Raw genomic sequence first — 15,961 nt, 5'->3', positions numbered from 1 at the left:
GCCACCGGCCCGGCAACGGCCACCGGCAGGATGGAAGAGCCTCCCGAGAAGCTCCTCAGCTCTGAGGAGAGGAAAAAGGTGCCGGGGTGCAGGGAGGTTTTGTTTCTTCGGCCGTAGACTGAGGGGCCCAGGAAATGAAGCGCAGTGTTCACGTGGTGGCGTTTACAGAACCAGTTTTCACTGCAGTAGCAGTGCCTAAATACAAAATGTCAGACTTTACAGTTTAACGGCTCCTTTGACGCCCTTCTTCCTCCCCCTCCCCCACTCTCAATCTTGACTTCTCCCGCTCCACCCCCTGAGGTAAATCTTTCAACAGTCTGGTACTTCCAGATCTTTCCGTGGGGTGGGTAATCCCTAACCACCGGAAAGTAATATGTATTTTTCGGAGAGGGGAATGTTTATAAATGGTATCATCTGAATGGTCTGCAACTTCCCGTTTTTGTTCTCCGTGTTTAACATCCGTGTTAGGACGTATTAACCTACTATGTTTTTTAAAGTTGTATATAGTATTCTGTAGTTTGGAAGTACCCTCGTTTCTTTATATATTACTCTGCGTATAGACTTTTAGGTTGTTTCCTGCTTGTGCTGATGTTCACTTGAACGTGTGTTGTGCTTGCCGTGCTAAACTATGCTAAACTCATTCACTTCAACTCATCAGTCCTCTTATCCTGCCTTATTTTCTAGTGGGGGTGAGAGAGATTACGGGTAAACAGGATAATTTCCAGATATCGGTAAGGTTGGTGGGAAGCAGGCTAGCATAGAGGCTAAGAGCACAGGGACTAGAGTTTGAATCATGCCATTTATAAACTGCATGATCTTGGACAGATTGCTTAATCTATGTTTCAGTGTGCTTACTTGTAAACTGGGGATGATAGTAATAGAATCTACTAGTTAGGGTTATTGGGAGTCTTAAATGAGTCAGTATGTAGAAGTCACTTGGAAAGCTCCCTAGCACCTAGACATTATAAAAGTGTCAGCCATTTTTATTGCTGTGTAATTGACAATGAGTAGGGACAGAGGTGACTCCCTTAATACTAGAAGTGCTATGGTAAACAGCATGCTCTGGAAACTGAGAAAAATTAAGTAAGAAAAATCACACAGTTGGCAACTTGCTTATTAATGAGTTTTGCAGGTAGTAGGTCTTTTTTTTTTTTTTTTTTCTTAAGGTAAATACTGAGGATAGAAATCCTGTTGGTGTTTCATTGGCTGATGCTGAAGGACCAGTGCTTTTAAAAGTTTCTTAGAGAGCAGAAAAAACAGGTGTGGCTTTGCCGCTGAGAGAATCCTTTGAACCACAGAAGCAAGAGGGGGAAAGGGATCTAAACTTTCAGATAATTGTAATTTGACTCAGCCCAATTCATTTATTTATTTAATAAATCTTTGTTGAAGGCCTACTGTGTGCTGGGCTGGGAATTCAGCAGTAAAATTCTGTGGTCTTCTTGAATTCCTCACTTAGCCCTTTGCACCATGGAGCTTTTAGTTTTGTGGTTCCCTCTGCTTGGGATACCTTTGCCTCTGATCTTCCCAAAGCTAGGTCCTTTCTCTTCTGCTAGGCTCAAATGGTAGTCTTCAGAAATGCCTTCCTGAAGGCTGGCCCCGTGGCTCACTCGGGAGAGAGAGGCGCTAGTAGTGCCGAGGCCGCAGGTTCGGATCCTATATAAGGATGGCCAGTGCGCTCACTGGCTGAGCGCGGTGCCGAGGGTTGCGATCCCCTTACCGGTCAAAAAGAAAGAAAGAAAGAAATACCTTCCTGAGCACCTTAGCTAAAGTAATCCCTTCAGTAGGCCAGTCACTCTCTCACATCGATCTGTTTTTCTAGGTATTTATTATTTTGCAAAATCACCTTACCTTTTTCTTGTTTATTATCTTTATCCCTCATTATATCTAAATCGCCTTGACCACCCTGTATCTCTAGTACCTGGAACAATAACTTACACATAGTGGGTATCAGTTATTGTTCTAGGTGCTAGAAATACCGAGACCATTAACTGACAAATAAGAGGTTCATTTGTTGAATGAATGACTGACTGAGGATGACAGTTCCTGCTACCTTCAAGGATCTTATAGTGATATGGAGAAAGAGAGAAGTAAACAGACAACATAGTGTAAATAATATAATGGTCAAAGGTTTGGATCCCTGTACCGGCCAGCCACACACACAAAAAAATCGTTTGTATATTGTGGTAAGGGAAGCACAGAGGAGGGGTGGAGTGTCTAACCTAGACTTGGAGTAGGACCTAGAAGTCTACCCAGGGAAATGAAAATCTAAGCTGAGGTTTGAGGAATCAGTAGGAATTAGCAAAGAGAGGGAATGCTCCAGGTGATAGGAACAGTTTATGCAAAGGTCCTGAGATAGTAAAGAGCATGGTGCTTTGTGAGAACTGAAAATAAGTCAGTATGGGCCAGTGCTACTCCCTCCATTGCCTCTTGCTGAGGGACCCTGCTGAGCACTGCATACACATGTCTGATAGGCACTGTATCCCTTCCCTCTGACTCTACCTTCCACTTGCTCAGTATTCTTGGTGTTTTTCTTCCAGTTGAAAGAAAAATTAGATTTTTTGAAAAAGGAATACAGAAAGAAATTGGCCCGCCTTGAGGTAAGTTAATCTGTCCTCTCAAATTAAGGTGGTGTAGTATAAACTATGTAATGACAGTTCTTGACAGTAATAGAGCTTTAAAGAAAATTTATTTCTTGAGCTGCTTTTGTTTTCTCTAGCGTGCCCAAAGAGCTGAGAAGGTTAAGAATTCTATTAAGAAAACAGGAGAAGAACAAGATTGCTTGCTCCAACAGGAAATCTTACCACACCTAAACCACTCAGGTAAATGTAGCCCATTCACTTGGGCTTGCTTTCTTATTCATTTCCCAGATGTATGTGGCTGTTCTTTTCCCCACAGCCAGGAGATAAGGACTAGCAATAGACTCTTTAATTAACATAAAATTTATATGCCATAAAATTCACTCAATAAATTATACTTTCAATTGGATTGTTTATTCAGTTGCTCTTTTTCTCTCTCAACTATTACAAATTATATTTCATGTTTAAATATTACAAAGATGTGATTTTTTTTAAAAAAATGTAAGTATCTATATATACACAGAGAAAAATACCTGGATGGAAATACCCTAAAAAACAATGGTTAAAGTTGGTGTTAAAATTCAAGTAATTTATAATGATAAAATTAGGTGCTATTGAAATAGGAAAGTGGTATTAAAATCACTTCAGCCACCACCACCCCCCCCCAGAAAAGAAAGAAACACATAGATAAAAAAAAAATTAGGGAGATTAAAAAATTAAGAGAAAACATGATTGCAATAAAGAATATATAATCTTTTAGTTTAAAAACACTTTTTCCAGCACAATTCTATTTGTTCACTTACTTAAAATTCTGCAGTTTACTAGAATTTTTAAAACTTGAACCTTGATCTGTCTAAAAGAAATGCCATCGATTCTTTCTTAAATAAATGTTTGGTAGTACTTACATACAATATTTAAAAATAAATATGGAGTATTTTTTTTGTTTCATTTTAAAAGGAAAATACTAATTACATACATTTTGTTCCTCCTCAGAGCCTAAAAATAAAGTATCTCCTCATGACAAGTTACAAATCAACACCCTTCTTGACAAAGAAACTGGAAAAAAGACATCTGTCACACTTGATGTTGAGGCTGAATACTTTAACTCTGGAGATGGCCCAGAAGAAGGATTACGTGTACAAAAAACAGGTGATATTAAAGTACATTTTTCCTGCAGTGTCAGTGGCCCTGATGGTGAGAAAAGGCAAAGTAAACTGCCAGAGAGAAGAGAGCAGCAGCAGAAGAGAGCATTCATTTCACAGGAGAGAGACTGTATCTTCGACACTGATTCAATAATACTCTCCAGAAAAAGACTAAAGGAACAAGAAGAAATCAATAGCAAAAATCCTAGGTCACCAATAACTGAAATAAGAACTCACCTTTCAAGTCCTGGGTCAGAAATTCTGGATTCTCCAGCATCAGTTACAGAAACTAATGGAGAGAGTGTTTTAATTCCGCCAACTGCCAAACCAGAAAGAGGTGCTGATACACTCTTAAGAGGAAATAATTTCCCCAAGGAGACTACAGTTCCTTTGCATACTTCATCAGATAGCAATAGTAGTCAGCACTTTGAACATATACCTCCTAAAGGTAACTGTGAACTTATTACTCAAGGCTTAAGAAACATTAGCCCTGCTTCACCTGTAAACTTGAAGGCACAAGGCAAAAAAATTACTCTCTTTACTGATAACCCAGTAGTAAATAAAGCTGTAAGTGCAAGTAGCCAACTGCCTAGAAGTCCTAACTTAGAAGCAGATAGATCCTGTTCTATAAATGAACTTACTTATTATAACTTATCAGTAAATGAAAGCCAAAACTTAAAAGAACAGAATCATACAGAGAAGTCTTTAAAATCTGCTGGTAACACTCTTGATGGTAGAAATGAAAGCCTTCAGGAAAATGAGGTTTTAAGTCAATCTGAGGGTGTTAGCCTAGAAGCAATCCCTCCTGTTTCTACAGAAAAGCAAATACATTCTTGCACGGTGCTTGAAGGCCTTCTCTTTCCTGCAGAATATTATGTTAGAACAACACGAAGTATGTCAAATTGCCAGAGGAAAGTAGACCTAGAGGCTGTAATTCAAAGTCATTTGGGTGTCAAGAAGAAAGGATGTAAAAATAAAAATAAGGAAAGATCTAAAAATGTAAACCTTTCCAGTGAAGAAACTGACCAAAGTGAAATTAGGATGTCTAGCACATGCATAGGACAACCAGGTTCAAGAAGTCGTCCTCAGAAACTTCTGTCATTAACTGAAATCAGCTCTCCCACTGGGCCCACTGAAGATAATGACTTTTCTAGGAAGGCAGTTACCTGGCCATCTGGTAAAAGACGAAGGGGAAAAAGAAAGTCAATCACCACCCCAGCATTAGATCATCCTGAACTACTTTTGCCAACTTCTGGCACATCGGGTGTTCACAGATCCGAGGAAGAAATCACTTTGGACAAATATCAGAACAAAAACGCAGTTATTCATGGTAAGAAGAGAGTTAAAGGTAAATCAAGGTGTGTTTGTTGATGATAATGATAATAGCTAACAATTACTATGTGCCTGGTGCCTTCTAAAAGCTGTACAGAATACTAACTCATTAAATGATCACAGCAGGGCTGGCCAGTTAGTGCACTTGGGAGAACGTGGTGCTGATAATATCATGGTCAAGAGTTTGGATCCCTATACCGGCCGGCCACACACACACACACACAAAATCATCACAGCAACCCTACATGAGGTAGAATCTATTTTATGATTCTTTTTTTTTTTTTCCTTGGTGGCTGGCCGGCCTGGGGTTCCGAACCCATGACCTTGGTGTTACAAGGCTGCACTCTAACCAACTGAGTTAACTGGCCAGGCAAGGTAGAATCTATTTTTATCCTCCCTTTATAGATGAGGAAACTTAAGGCATAGGGATATTAAAGTGACTTTAATCAATTTAATTAAAGTGACAGACTTAGGATTCAAAGTTGACAGTGTGGTTCACTAACATGTTTGTATTAGTCCATTTATGTTGCTTATAACAAAATACCTGAAACTGGGTGATTTATAAAGAAAAATGACATTTATTGCTTACAGTTTCTGAGGCTGGGAAGTCCAAAATCCATCCGGTGGTGGCAACAGTGACCCAGGGGTCTCACTTTGCAAGATGGTGGAAGCAGAGAGAGAGACAGACTCTTCTCTTTTTTTTAAAGCCCTCAGAACCGCACCCTAGACCACCACCATTTTTAATCCATTCATTAATGCAAGGTCCTACAATCCAATCTCTTTAAGGCTCCACCTTTCAATTGCCATAATAGGATTTCCCACCTTCTGAACAGTCACAGTGGGGGCTAAGTTTCTAACAACATAAAACTTGGGGGACACAATTCAAGCTTCAGGGAGTTTGGGGACATAATTCAATCCACTACAGTGGTTGAAAAGTTGACAATGAAAAGAAAAATATATTGGGTGTTAACCTAAAATTAGTATTTATGCAGGTACAGCACACTCTTTATGGGTAGAAGCTTTATAACTAACATAGGAAGAGTTTTTGAAGTAAAATGAAATGTCTTAGAGTAAGAATCCACTGACAAACTCTGTTAGAAGTGATCATGTAATAAAAAGGCCTGAGCAACTTTTTAGGATAAAATATCTAATGCAGTCTTTCTTAGGTACGTGCAACATAAGATTATGGAGGATAGCAGGCAAAGATATGTTTTAATTTAAACTTTTTATTCATTTGGAGTTAATTATATCTGATAAACTGAGCACAAAAACAGAACAATTCATTGTGGCTCTAAACTAGGGATCAGCAAACTTTCTGTAATGGGCCAGATAGTAAATATTTAATCTTTGTACTCTCTCTCAACTACTCAACTACAGTGCAAAAGCAGCCATAGGCAATATGTAAATGTGACTGTGTTCCAATAAAGTTTATGTACAAAAATAGGCAGCAGGGCCGGCCCGTGGCTCACTCGGGAGAGTGCGGTGCTGATAACACCAAGGCCCCGGGTTCGGATCCCACATAGGGATGGCCGGTTCGCTCACTGGCTGAGCGTGGTGCTGACAACACCAAGTCAAGGGTTAAGATCCCCTTACCGGTCATCTTCTTAAAAAAAAAAAAAAAAATAGGCAGCAGTTTGCTTTGTACCATTGAACATAGACTTTGGTCTATTAAAAAATTAATTTTTAGGAGCTGGCCCATGGCTCACTTGGGAGAGTGTGGTGCTGATGGCACCAAGGCCACGGATTTGGATCCCTATATATGGATGGCCGGTTAGCTCACTTGGGAGAACGTGGTGTTGAAAACACCAAGTCAAGGGTTAAGATCACCTTACTGGTCATCCATCTTTTTTTTAAAAAAAAAGAAAAAAATAATTAATTTTTTAAAAACAATCCTGACTGCTTTCATCATCTTTTAAGTCAAAAAGAATACAAAGGAATAAAAAGTAGACAATCCACTAATAATCCAGAAACATCCTTTTTTGTTCTTTGAAATAATCTGCTGTTATTTTAGTAACCTGCAGCTACATTTAAAATCTTTATTTTTGTGAGTTGACATTCACATAACATAAAATTAACCATTTTAATTTGTGGACAATTTAGTGGCTTTAGTACATTTACACTGTTGTGCAACTGCTACCTCTGTCTAGTTCCAAAACATTTTTATCAGCCCAAAAGGAAACCCCATACCCGTTAAACAGCTGCTTCCCATTTCCTCTCCCCACCCCTGGGCCTGGGCAACCACCAATCTGCATTCTATGTGTTTACCTACTCTGGATATGAATGGAATAGTGTTTTCCAGTCACATCCACATTGTAGCATGTATCAGTACTTCATTCTTTTTTATGGCTGAATAATATTCCACTCTGTGTGCACCACAGTTTGTTTATCCATTCATCGGTTGGATACAGCTACATTTTGAATAATACAGGATGCTAGTCGCAATAAGAGCAGTAAATTACTCTTTGCCTGGAAAGGGAACTAAGTTTTCTTTAGTGAGAAGAGCCAGTGTTTTGTTGAATGTACTCTGGTAGTCTCTTGGAATCATAGTTTTAGAGATGGGAAGGACTTTAGAGATTTTTAGTCTGTTTCCCTTATGAGGGACAATAAGAGAGGAGGGCATATGAAGTGTATTGACTTACCCAGGGTTACACAGCAAAATCAATGGCGGAGCTGGGACTCAACCCCAGTCTTCCTTCTCCCAGTTAATGTTGTCAGCACCACTCCATTTGGCGTACCACAAAAGGCTAGTTGCTAGTTAACACTAACCTATGACCTTTTTTTTTTTAAAAGATGACCGGTAAGGGGATCTTAACCCTTGACTTGGTGTTGTCAGCACCACACTCACCCAATGAGCTAACCGGCCATCCCTATAGGGGGTCTGAACACATGGCCTTGGTGTTATCAGCACCACACTCTCCCGAGTGAGCCAGGGGCCAGCCCTATGACCATTTTTTGAACCCTTAACTCAGATTTCAACATCATGAATGGAAAAAGTAATGAACATTTTTCACTGTATTTGGGTTTAGAAGCTCACTCTTTGTTGGGTTTTATTGTCTCTTTTGTTGGGTTTTATTACTACTATTCTCCCTTATTTTTCTATTTTAGGGCAAGAAGATCATTGTCAAAAAAAGGACTCCCTTTCTTCCAGTAATAGTACTTATTTAGCTTTGGATGATGATGCTTTCAGTGCTCCATTTCATAAGAGTGAAACGCTGAGTTTAAAGCAAACGTCATCTTTTCCTAATATTACAGACTTTCAGTTACCTGATGAAGACTTTGGGCCTCTTAAGCTTGAAAAATTGAAGTCCAGCTCAGAAAAGCCAGTTGAGCCTTTTGAATCAAAAATGCACAGAGAGAGGCATCTTAAAAAGAGAAATTGTATTGGTCTGGAGGAACTGTTTCCTAAACCTATACATACAGAGTTGGAGGACTTGGACCAGGAACCAAAAGCATATCCTAAGATGCCAAACCTGAAAAGCAAGCCTACAAAGAAGGGCCTTTCTTCATCCATATTACTTTTCACTCCTTTAAATACCATTGCACCTGATGACCGACCTAACACAGACATGTGTTCACCTGCTTTCCCCATCTTAGGTACCACTCCAGCTTTTGGCTCCCAAACATACTCTGAAAAGGTGTGTACAGAGGTTGTTGGACAGACTTACTCTACACCCCAGCTCTCTCATCTGAAAGACACAGTCAGACTTGCTAGTGATAGTAAACAATGTGACAGTTCAACCATCCCACCAAAACTGGATACGAGCCTGCATGTGTCGGGTAGGCAAGAGCAACCAGCCTGTGACTGTGACTCTGGCCCCCAAGCAACATCTCTACCCATTGAGTCATTCACTTTGCAAGAAACTCAGCTCTGTGGAAATACATGCCTGGAGTTGCATAACCATTCTCTTGAAGAGGTACAATCCGTTTCCTTTGTGAAAGTTTTTAAATTTTATCTGAAGTACTGAAATGTCTTAGTGAATGTGAACAGCATGACTTTCTTATACATCGGCCCCTGATATTTAAGAATGTTTTAACGTGTTGCTTTGATACGACTTCATTATAAACATTAAGCTCATTCTGGGGAAATTAAGGTTAATTAAAATATATTTTTTACCTTTGGGGAATCCTGTTCAAATCAATGAAGTAGTTGCATGTAGAGCTTTGTTAGCAGAGGAAATAAAACCATATGAAGTAGACATTTTGATGAGTGAGTGATGCAGGCAGATATACACGAAGTGTAGATTAATAGTGTGACTTGTTTCCACAGATTGAAGTAGCAGATCTTCCTGCTGGTGACAGCTTAAAGTCAATCAACCTACAATTGGTGTCACAGTTAAAGGTCAGATGGATATTCCCTTATAATGTGCCTTAACATTAATTAAAAATTTAATGAATTAATAAGAAAATTGAAAAGAATTCAATAATATATTGTAGCTTATAGTTCTTTATTTAATACTATTCAATAAATTTGTAAACAGATTTAGAAAAACAGATTTGAATTCTCTATTTTTCTCAATATTTACCTGTATTTATATTTTGAGCTCTTTTCCTGAAGTTTATATGTCAAGCTGTTGCCAAGAAAAATTTAAGCTAAATAATTCAACTTCGTATCTAAATTTAGATTGGGCATTTTGACAGAGTTAAGACAGGAGTCATTCGTGCCTCTCCTATCCAAATGATATATGTTTCCAGAAGAATCACTTATGGTGATTTATAAGAAAATGGTTAGCAGTTCTTGATTTTTTAAGATTTTGGGTCTTGGGGGGTAGGCAACTGGCTGGTAAGGAGATCGGAACCCTTGACCTTGGTGTTACCAGCACACACTCTTCCAAGTGAGCTAACCGGCCAGCTCTATTTCTTGATTTTGATATAGTGAATGGTTAATTTTTCTCTGTGCTATGTAATAACCAAAAATGTCTTCAGACATTGCTAAATGTCCTCCTCAGGGGTGGGGGTGGGGGTGCAGAATCTCTCCCAGTTGAGAACCCTGATATAGAGGAAAAGCCTCAAATCCACATAAAGTACCAGTTACTGGCTGGGTGACCTTGGACAAGTTATTTAGCCTCTGAGCCAGATTCCTTTTCTATAAAAGGTACATAATATGTAATACCCATGCACTGTTTCAAAACTATTCCTGAGTCAATTTGCTTTATTTTTGGCGGCTGGCTGGTACAGGGATCTGAACTCTTGACTTTGATGTTATCAACACAATGCTGTAACCACCTAAGCTAAACAGCCAACCCTTTGAGTCAATTTTAATTACTTAGTTTCTTAAGGAATCAACCATTTCTTTCATATTTTCAAATTCGTAGGTAAAAACTTATTATAGATTTTTTTTCATCTGTGTATATTTAATTAAGCCTCTCTTCCCTCTTTCCCCCATTTCTAAAAGTATTTTTTTTTCCTACATCAGACTTAAGAATGGGATGTTTAGTTTTCAAATGGATAAGTTCTTATGGGCTATCTTTTTGTGGTTAAATCTGAATTTATTCCATTCTGGAGCTATACATCTTTAAATCTATCACAATGTAAGTGTGTATAGGCAACTTTTTTTAGTTACATGAGACCAACAAAACTGTTTCTTTTTACATTCATAAAATTGTAATTTCACTTACCTGGTATTTTGTCTAATCCTTGTAATTCATCACTTTTCATATTTTTTTCTTTTCATAAAACAGACCTCAAGTACTCTTTAACATAACTGTTATTGTCATCCTGTGTCAGAATCCCTCAGGTTCCTGTTCTGTGGATGTGAGTGCCATGTGGTGGGAACAAGCTGGTTTTAAAGAGCCATGTATCGTAACTGCTTGTGAATATGTAGTTTCTCTTTGGAAAACTCTGGACTCTTGGCAGTGGAAAAAAATTTATACCTGGCACTTCACAGAGGTAAGTCAGAATCCTAGAGCTGAAGAGACTTTGTAGTCATTTGCATACAGTCATTTGCAACTTACCAGAATTGGAATCTGTGCCCATGCAAGGCAAAACAGGGAGGTGAGGTTTTTCTCTAACATTTTACTATGAAAATTTTCAAACATACAGAAAAGTTGTACAGTGCATACCCATATATCCACCATCTAGATTCTACCATTAACATTGTGCATTATTTGCTTTATCATGTGTTTATCTAGAGATGGATTTTTACACTAGACCTGTTGGAGGAGCTTGGAATTTCATGTCTATTCTGACTTCCAAACTTGCTGATACTTACATTACTTGCCCTTCACCAAAACATTATTTCTGCTTCATTTCTATAAGTATTTCCTTCTACATACATATCTTACATGGTTGCAATCCTAGTGTGCTTAAAATTTTTATTTTTTATTATTATTTTTTTTTCTCCCTTTTTGCCTTTTTTTCGTGTCCGGCAACAGATCGCAACCCTCAGTGTCACGCCCGTACCGGACCGGGACCGGCTACGGGATCGCAACCCTCAGTGTTGCTCCCACACCCGCTCAGCCAGTGAGCGGCCGGTCTGCATGTGGGATCCGAACCCTCGGCGGGAGCGCCACCGCGCTTCCTAAGCGGTGCACTGTAGCAGTGCGCCACCGGGCCGGCCCAGTGCTTAAAATTTTTAAATCTGTCTTTTCTCACTTAGCATATAAACATTTTTTCCTGTCTCTGCATATTCTTCATACTTGTTTATACCTCATTCTTGTTCTCTGCTATATCCACAACTTAGTGCTGTGCTTTACACAGAGGTGCTCAATAAATATTTATTCAGAGAATAAACATATCATTTTAAATGGCTGCATAATATTCTCTTCATTCACATGCCAGAATCTACTTAATTATTCCCCTATTAAAGTGTAGATTGCATTAAATAAATGCTAAGTAAATACTATAATGCATATAGCTTATTTGGATTTACAGCTTATAAAAAGAGGGTGTTTTTCGAACCTTCTCATATTTGTTCAAATGTTGGAAACTATCCTAGTACAGTGAGAATACAAAAGAATTTGATAAATTTGGGAAAATTTAGATTAAAAATGAAACAACCAAGGATAATTTTTGGCTGCTTTGTTTTACTTAGGTTCCAGTATTACAAATAGTTCCAGTGCCTGATGTTTGTAATCTTGTGTGTATAGCTTTGGGAAATTTGGAAATCAGAGAAATCAGGTGTGTAATTCCCAGGGAGTGATTTATTTTTTTACCCTTTACCTTTTTCTCTGTCAGCTTGTTTTGATTGCGCGTTATATCCTAGGCTTAAGACTTCGAATCTGTATTTAGGTCTATGGAGAGATTTGTTTTAAAAAAAATCAGTAGATGGGCTGGCTCTGTGGCTCACACGGGAGAGTGCAGCACTGCTAGCACCAAGGCCGTGGGTTCAGATCCTATATAGGGTTGGCTGGTGCACTCACTGGCTGAGTGTGGTGCAGACCACACCGTGCCAAGGGTTGCGATCCCCTTACCGGTCAAAAAAAAACAACAGGGGCCGGCCCGGTGGCGCACTGGATAAGTGCGCCGCTTGGGAAGCGCGGCGGCGCTCCCGCCCGAGGGTTCGGATCCCACATGCAGACCGGTTCCCGCTCACCGCCTGAGCGAGGCGCAGGAGCAGCACCGAGGGTTGCAATCCCGTTGCCGGTCCCCGGTCCGGTACGGGGGCAACACTGAGGGTTGCGATCTGTTGCCGGACAGGAAAAAAAAAAAAAAAAAAAAAAAAAAAAAAAAAAAAAAACCAACAGAAAAACAGTAGAATAACATCCCTGACTGAAATTTCTATTTAAAATCTGAACCTGGTCCTTTAATATTAAAGACAAACTTCTGACTTCTCCCCATTTTTTCATATATTTGGTTTAGGACATTGCTTTGTTCCTCTGATGATGAAAGTGAAAAGCAAGTACTACTGAAATCTGGAAATATAAAAGCTGTGCTTGGCCTGACAGAAAGGAGGCTAGTCAGTAGCAGTGGGACCCTTTGTGATCAGCAAGTAGAAATCATGACATTCGCAGAAGATGGAGGGTAAGAAAAGCATTGGTTGATTTTAACTATTAAATAAAGAATGATTTTATCACAAGTTTCAGAGAAAGTTGGATTACTAGTATCTTGTGTTTCTGTGCTGTAGGCATTGTATGGCAGGTACTGCCTCAACACTGGGTTAGAGAGATGAAAGCCAGGCATGGTAGGGAAGAAGTCAGTTGAGTGGAGAGCCTCAGTAAATGTAATTTCTTCTTTCTTCAGTCTTCCTTGAAATCTCTATGTGTCCCTTAAATATTAAAAGTACTGCAGATTCCTAGATCATGTCCTTGTTCCACACTTTGTGTCCATTGCTTCAGTGACCATCTAGATGCTGACTGCTTGCAAACATACATTTCTAGCACTGAGCTCTTTCTCAGCCTCTTTATTAGACATCTTGCAGACACCTCAAATTCAACATGTTGAAAACTGAACTCAGGCTGGCCCGGTGGCGCACTCGGTAGAGTGCGGCGCTTGGGAGCGCAGCAGCGCTCCCGCCGAGGGTTCAGATCCCATATAGAGACCGGTCCGCTCACTGGTTGAGCGCGGTGCGGACGCGACACCAAGGGTTGCGATCCCGTTGCCGGTCACGAAAAAAGACAAAAAGGGAAAAAAAAAAAAACTGAACTCATAGTATCCTCTCTATCATATACTTGTTACATTTTTTATGATTATTTATCTGTCTTTCCTAGTAACGGAGGTCAGGGACCTTTTTTGTTTTATTTTTTCATGAACTATTGCAGCAACCTAGGCAACAGACAATTGTTTGCTTAAATTAGAAAAGTGTTCATGGAGATGGGAGGACACAGACAGATTTGTAAGAGATGAGATGATAAAACTACTAGGATTTGGTGATTGACTGGATCAAGAGAAAGGAGACAAGGTAATGTCCAGATATCAGGATTGATCACCTGGATAAATGGTGGTGCAGTTCATTGAGACAGGAATCCAGAAACAAATAAGAGTTTAATGAGAAAGTAGGTAAGTTTAATTCCAAATTCCAAAATGATGAATTTGAGGTGCTTGCAACATATCCAAGTAGGTAATGCGAAAGTAATACATGTTCACTGTAGAAAGCTTAGAATACACATTTTCTGTTCTAATTTTTTTTTTCTGGTATTAGGGTAGTTTTCATTATGCAGAGTTCAATAATATGTAGAAGAGTTTTGGTGCCAAAATACTGATTTTTAATACTATTTTAAATGCAGAAGCAAAGAAAAACAGTTTCTGATGCCTGCTGAAGAGACTATACTAACTTTTGCTGAGGTCCAAGGGATGCAGGAAGCTCTGCTTGGTACTACTATCATGAACAACATTGTTATGTGGTAAGCTTTCCCTTTAAGTCTTCAGTTTCCTCATCTGTAGTGTGAGGCTATACCTCTAATTTTACAGAGTTGTTGTGAAGATTAGATAAGAGACTATGTGTAAAATGATTGTGTTTTGTTTTCTTACTGTCAGAGGCTATATACTTGCCTTATCAAGAACATCATATTAATTCAGACATTGTGAAAAAGATCAATCTGAGTAGACTATTTTAAAATAAATAGAATTCTGTTATCAAAAATGTATAGTTGTTTCTGCTTCTGGTTAATGGCTGAGTAGCCTTTATCAGACCAACTCTCCAACCTCAAATAACTATAAACTCTGGACAACATACAAAAAACAACTATCTGAAAGTACCAAGAGCAAGAAAAAGAAGATAGATATTGGAAGGGTTTCTGCACTTGGAAGAAAGAAATGGCACAGGGCAAGTTTCCCATTCTTATGTCTTTAAGCCAGAGGGCAGGCCTCAGTCTGTCCACTGGGTAACTAAAAGCCTAATAGAAAATCTTTTGTCTTGGGCCGGCCCGGTGGCGCACTCAGTAGAGTGCGGTGCTTGGGAGCGCAGCGGCCCTCCCGCCGAGGGTTCGGATCCCATATAGAGACTGGTCCGCTCACTGGTTGGGTGCGGTGCGGGCGCGACACTGAGGGTTGCCATTCCGTTACCGGTCACGAAAAAAGACAAAAAGAAAAAAAAAAAAAAAGAAAATCTTTTGTCTTATTGGCCTAAAGAACCGAAGGACAAAGTTCAGGGTAACCACAGCAGCTGGAAAGTCAGGGAGAAAATTTCCGAAAATGAGAGAGCCAAAAAAGGAACCCTAAATACTGAGTATAATCTTTGCCTGAATATCTGGCTGACCCTTTAAATTACATGTGCATGGAGCAGACTCCAAGCAGCCCAGGTAAGGCTGAAAGAACTGAACTGGGATTTCAGCGTTCAGAGTTTGAGTTTAGCCAAGTTAACAAACAAACAAACAAATTATTATTCTTCATAGAAACCTAACAGAATCTAGAGTTCTTGCAACCTATCATTATATCTAAGATACAGTCCAAAATTACTAGATATAAAAAAAAAAAAAATGTATTCAAAGGAATCAAATTAACAAATTGTGATTAACAAAAGTTGAGGAGTCCCCAGCCACCTGTTTTCATACTACAGTGAAGAACCATACCCGACCATAGTCATTAACAAGTTTAATTTGTATTAGAGTAGATTGTGTCGGCCCATGGCTCACTCGGGAGAGTGTGGTACTGATAACACCAAGGCCACGGGTTCGGATCCCTATATAGGGATGGCCGGTTAGCTCACTTGGGAGAGTGTGGTGCTGACAACACCAAGTCAAGGGTTAAGATCCCCTTACTGGTCATCTTTTTTATTTTATTTATTTATTTATTTGTTTGTTCGTTTGTCTTTTTTGTGACCGGTAAGGGGATCGCAACCCTTGGTGTGGTGTCGCCCGCACCGCGTTCAGCCAGTGAGCGCACCGGCCATTCCTATATAGGATCCGAACCTGCGGCGGGAGCATCGCTGTGCTCCCAGTGCCGCACTCTCCTGAGTGCACCACGGGGCCTGGGGCCGGCCCCTGCTCATCTTTTTTTTTTTTTTTTTTTTTTTTTTTTTTTTTTTTTTTTTTTTTT

The 15,961-nt window shown here is 39.5% G+C and overlaps 1 protein-coding gene across 1 annotated transcript in view; it reads left to right on the top strand.

Moving 5' to 3' along the window:
* Window positions 1-30: 30 nt before the first annotated feature.
* Window positions 31-15,961, top strand: part of PALB2 (partner and localizer of BRCA2) — a 31,311-nt gene continuing 15,380 nt past the window's right edge. The window contains exons 1-7 of the mRNA XM_008568271.1: window positions 31-78; window positions 2,472-2,597; window positions 9,318-9,389; window positions 10,775-10,936; window positions 12,081-12,166; window positions 12,848-13,009; window positions 14,212-14,328. Coding sequence (XP_008566493.1) covers window positions 31-78; window positions 2,472-2,597; window positions 9,318-9,389; window positions 10,775-10,936; window positions 12,081-12,166; window positions 12,848-13,009; window positions 14,212-14,328 — 773 coding nt within the window. The remainder of the gene's footprint in view (window positions 79-2,471; window positions 2,598-9,317; window positions 9,390-10,774; window positions 10,937-12,080; window positions 12,167-12,847; window positions 13,010-14,211; window positions 14,329-15,961) is intronic.

Source organism: Galeopterus variegatus, unplaced genomic scaffold, assembly GCF_000696425.1.
Source record: "Galeopterus variegatus unplaced genomic scaffold, G_variegatus-3.0.2 Scaffold391, whole genome shotgun sequence".
Classification (NCBI taxonomy): Eukaryota; Metazoa; Chordata; class Mammalia; order Dermoptera; family Cynocephalidae; genus Galeopterus; species Galeopterus variegatus.
The sequence above is the reverse complement of the archived record's forward strand: the minus strand, read 5'-3'. Positions and strand labels throughout refer to the sequence as shown.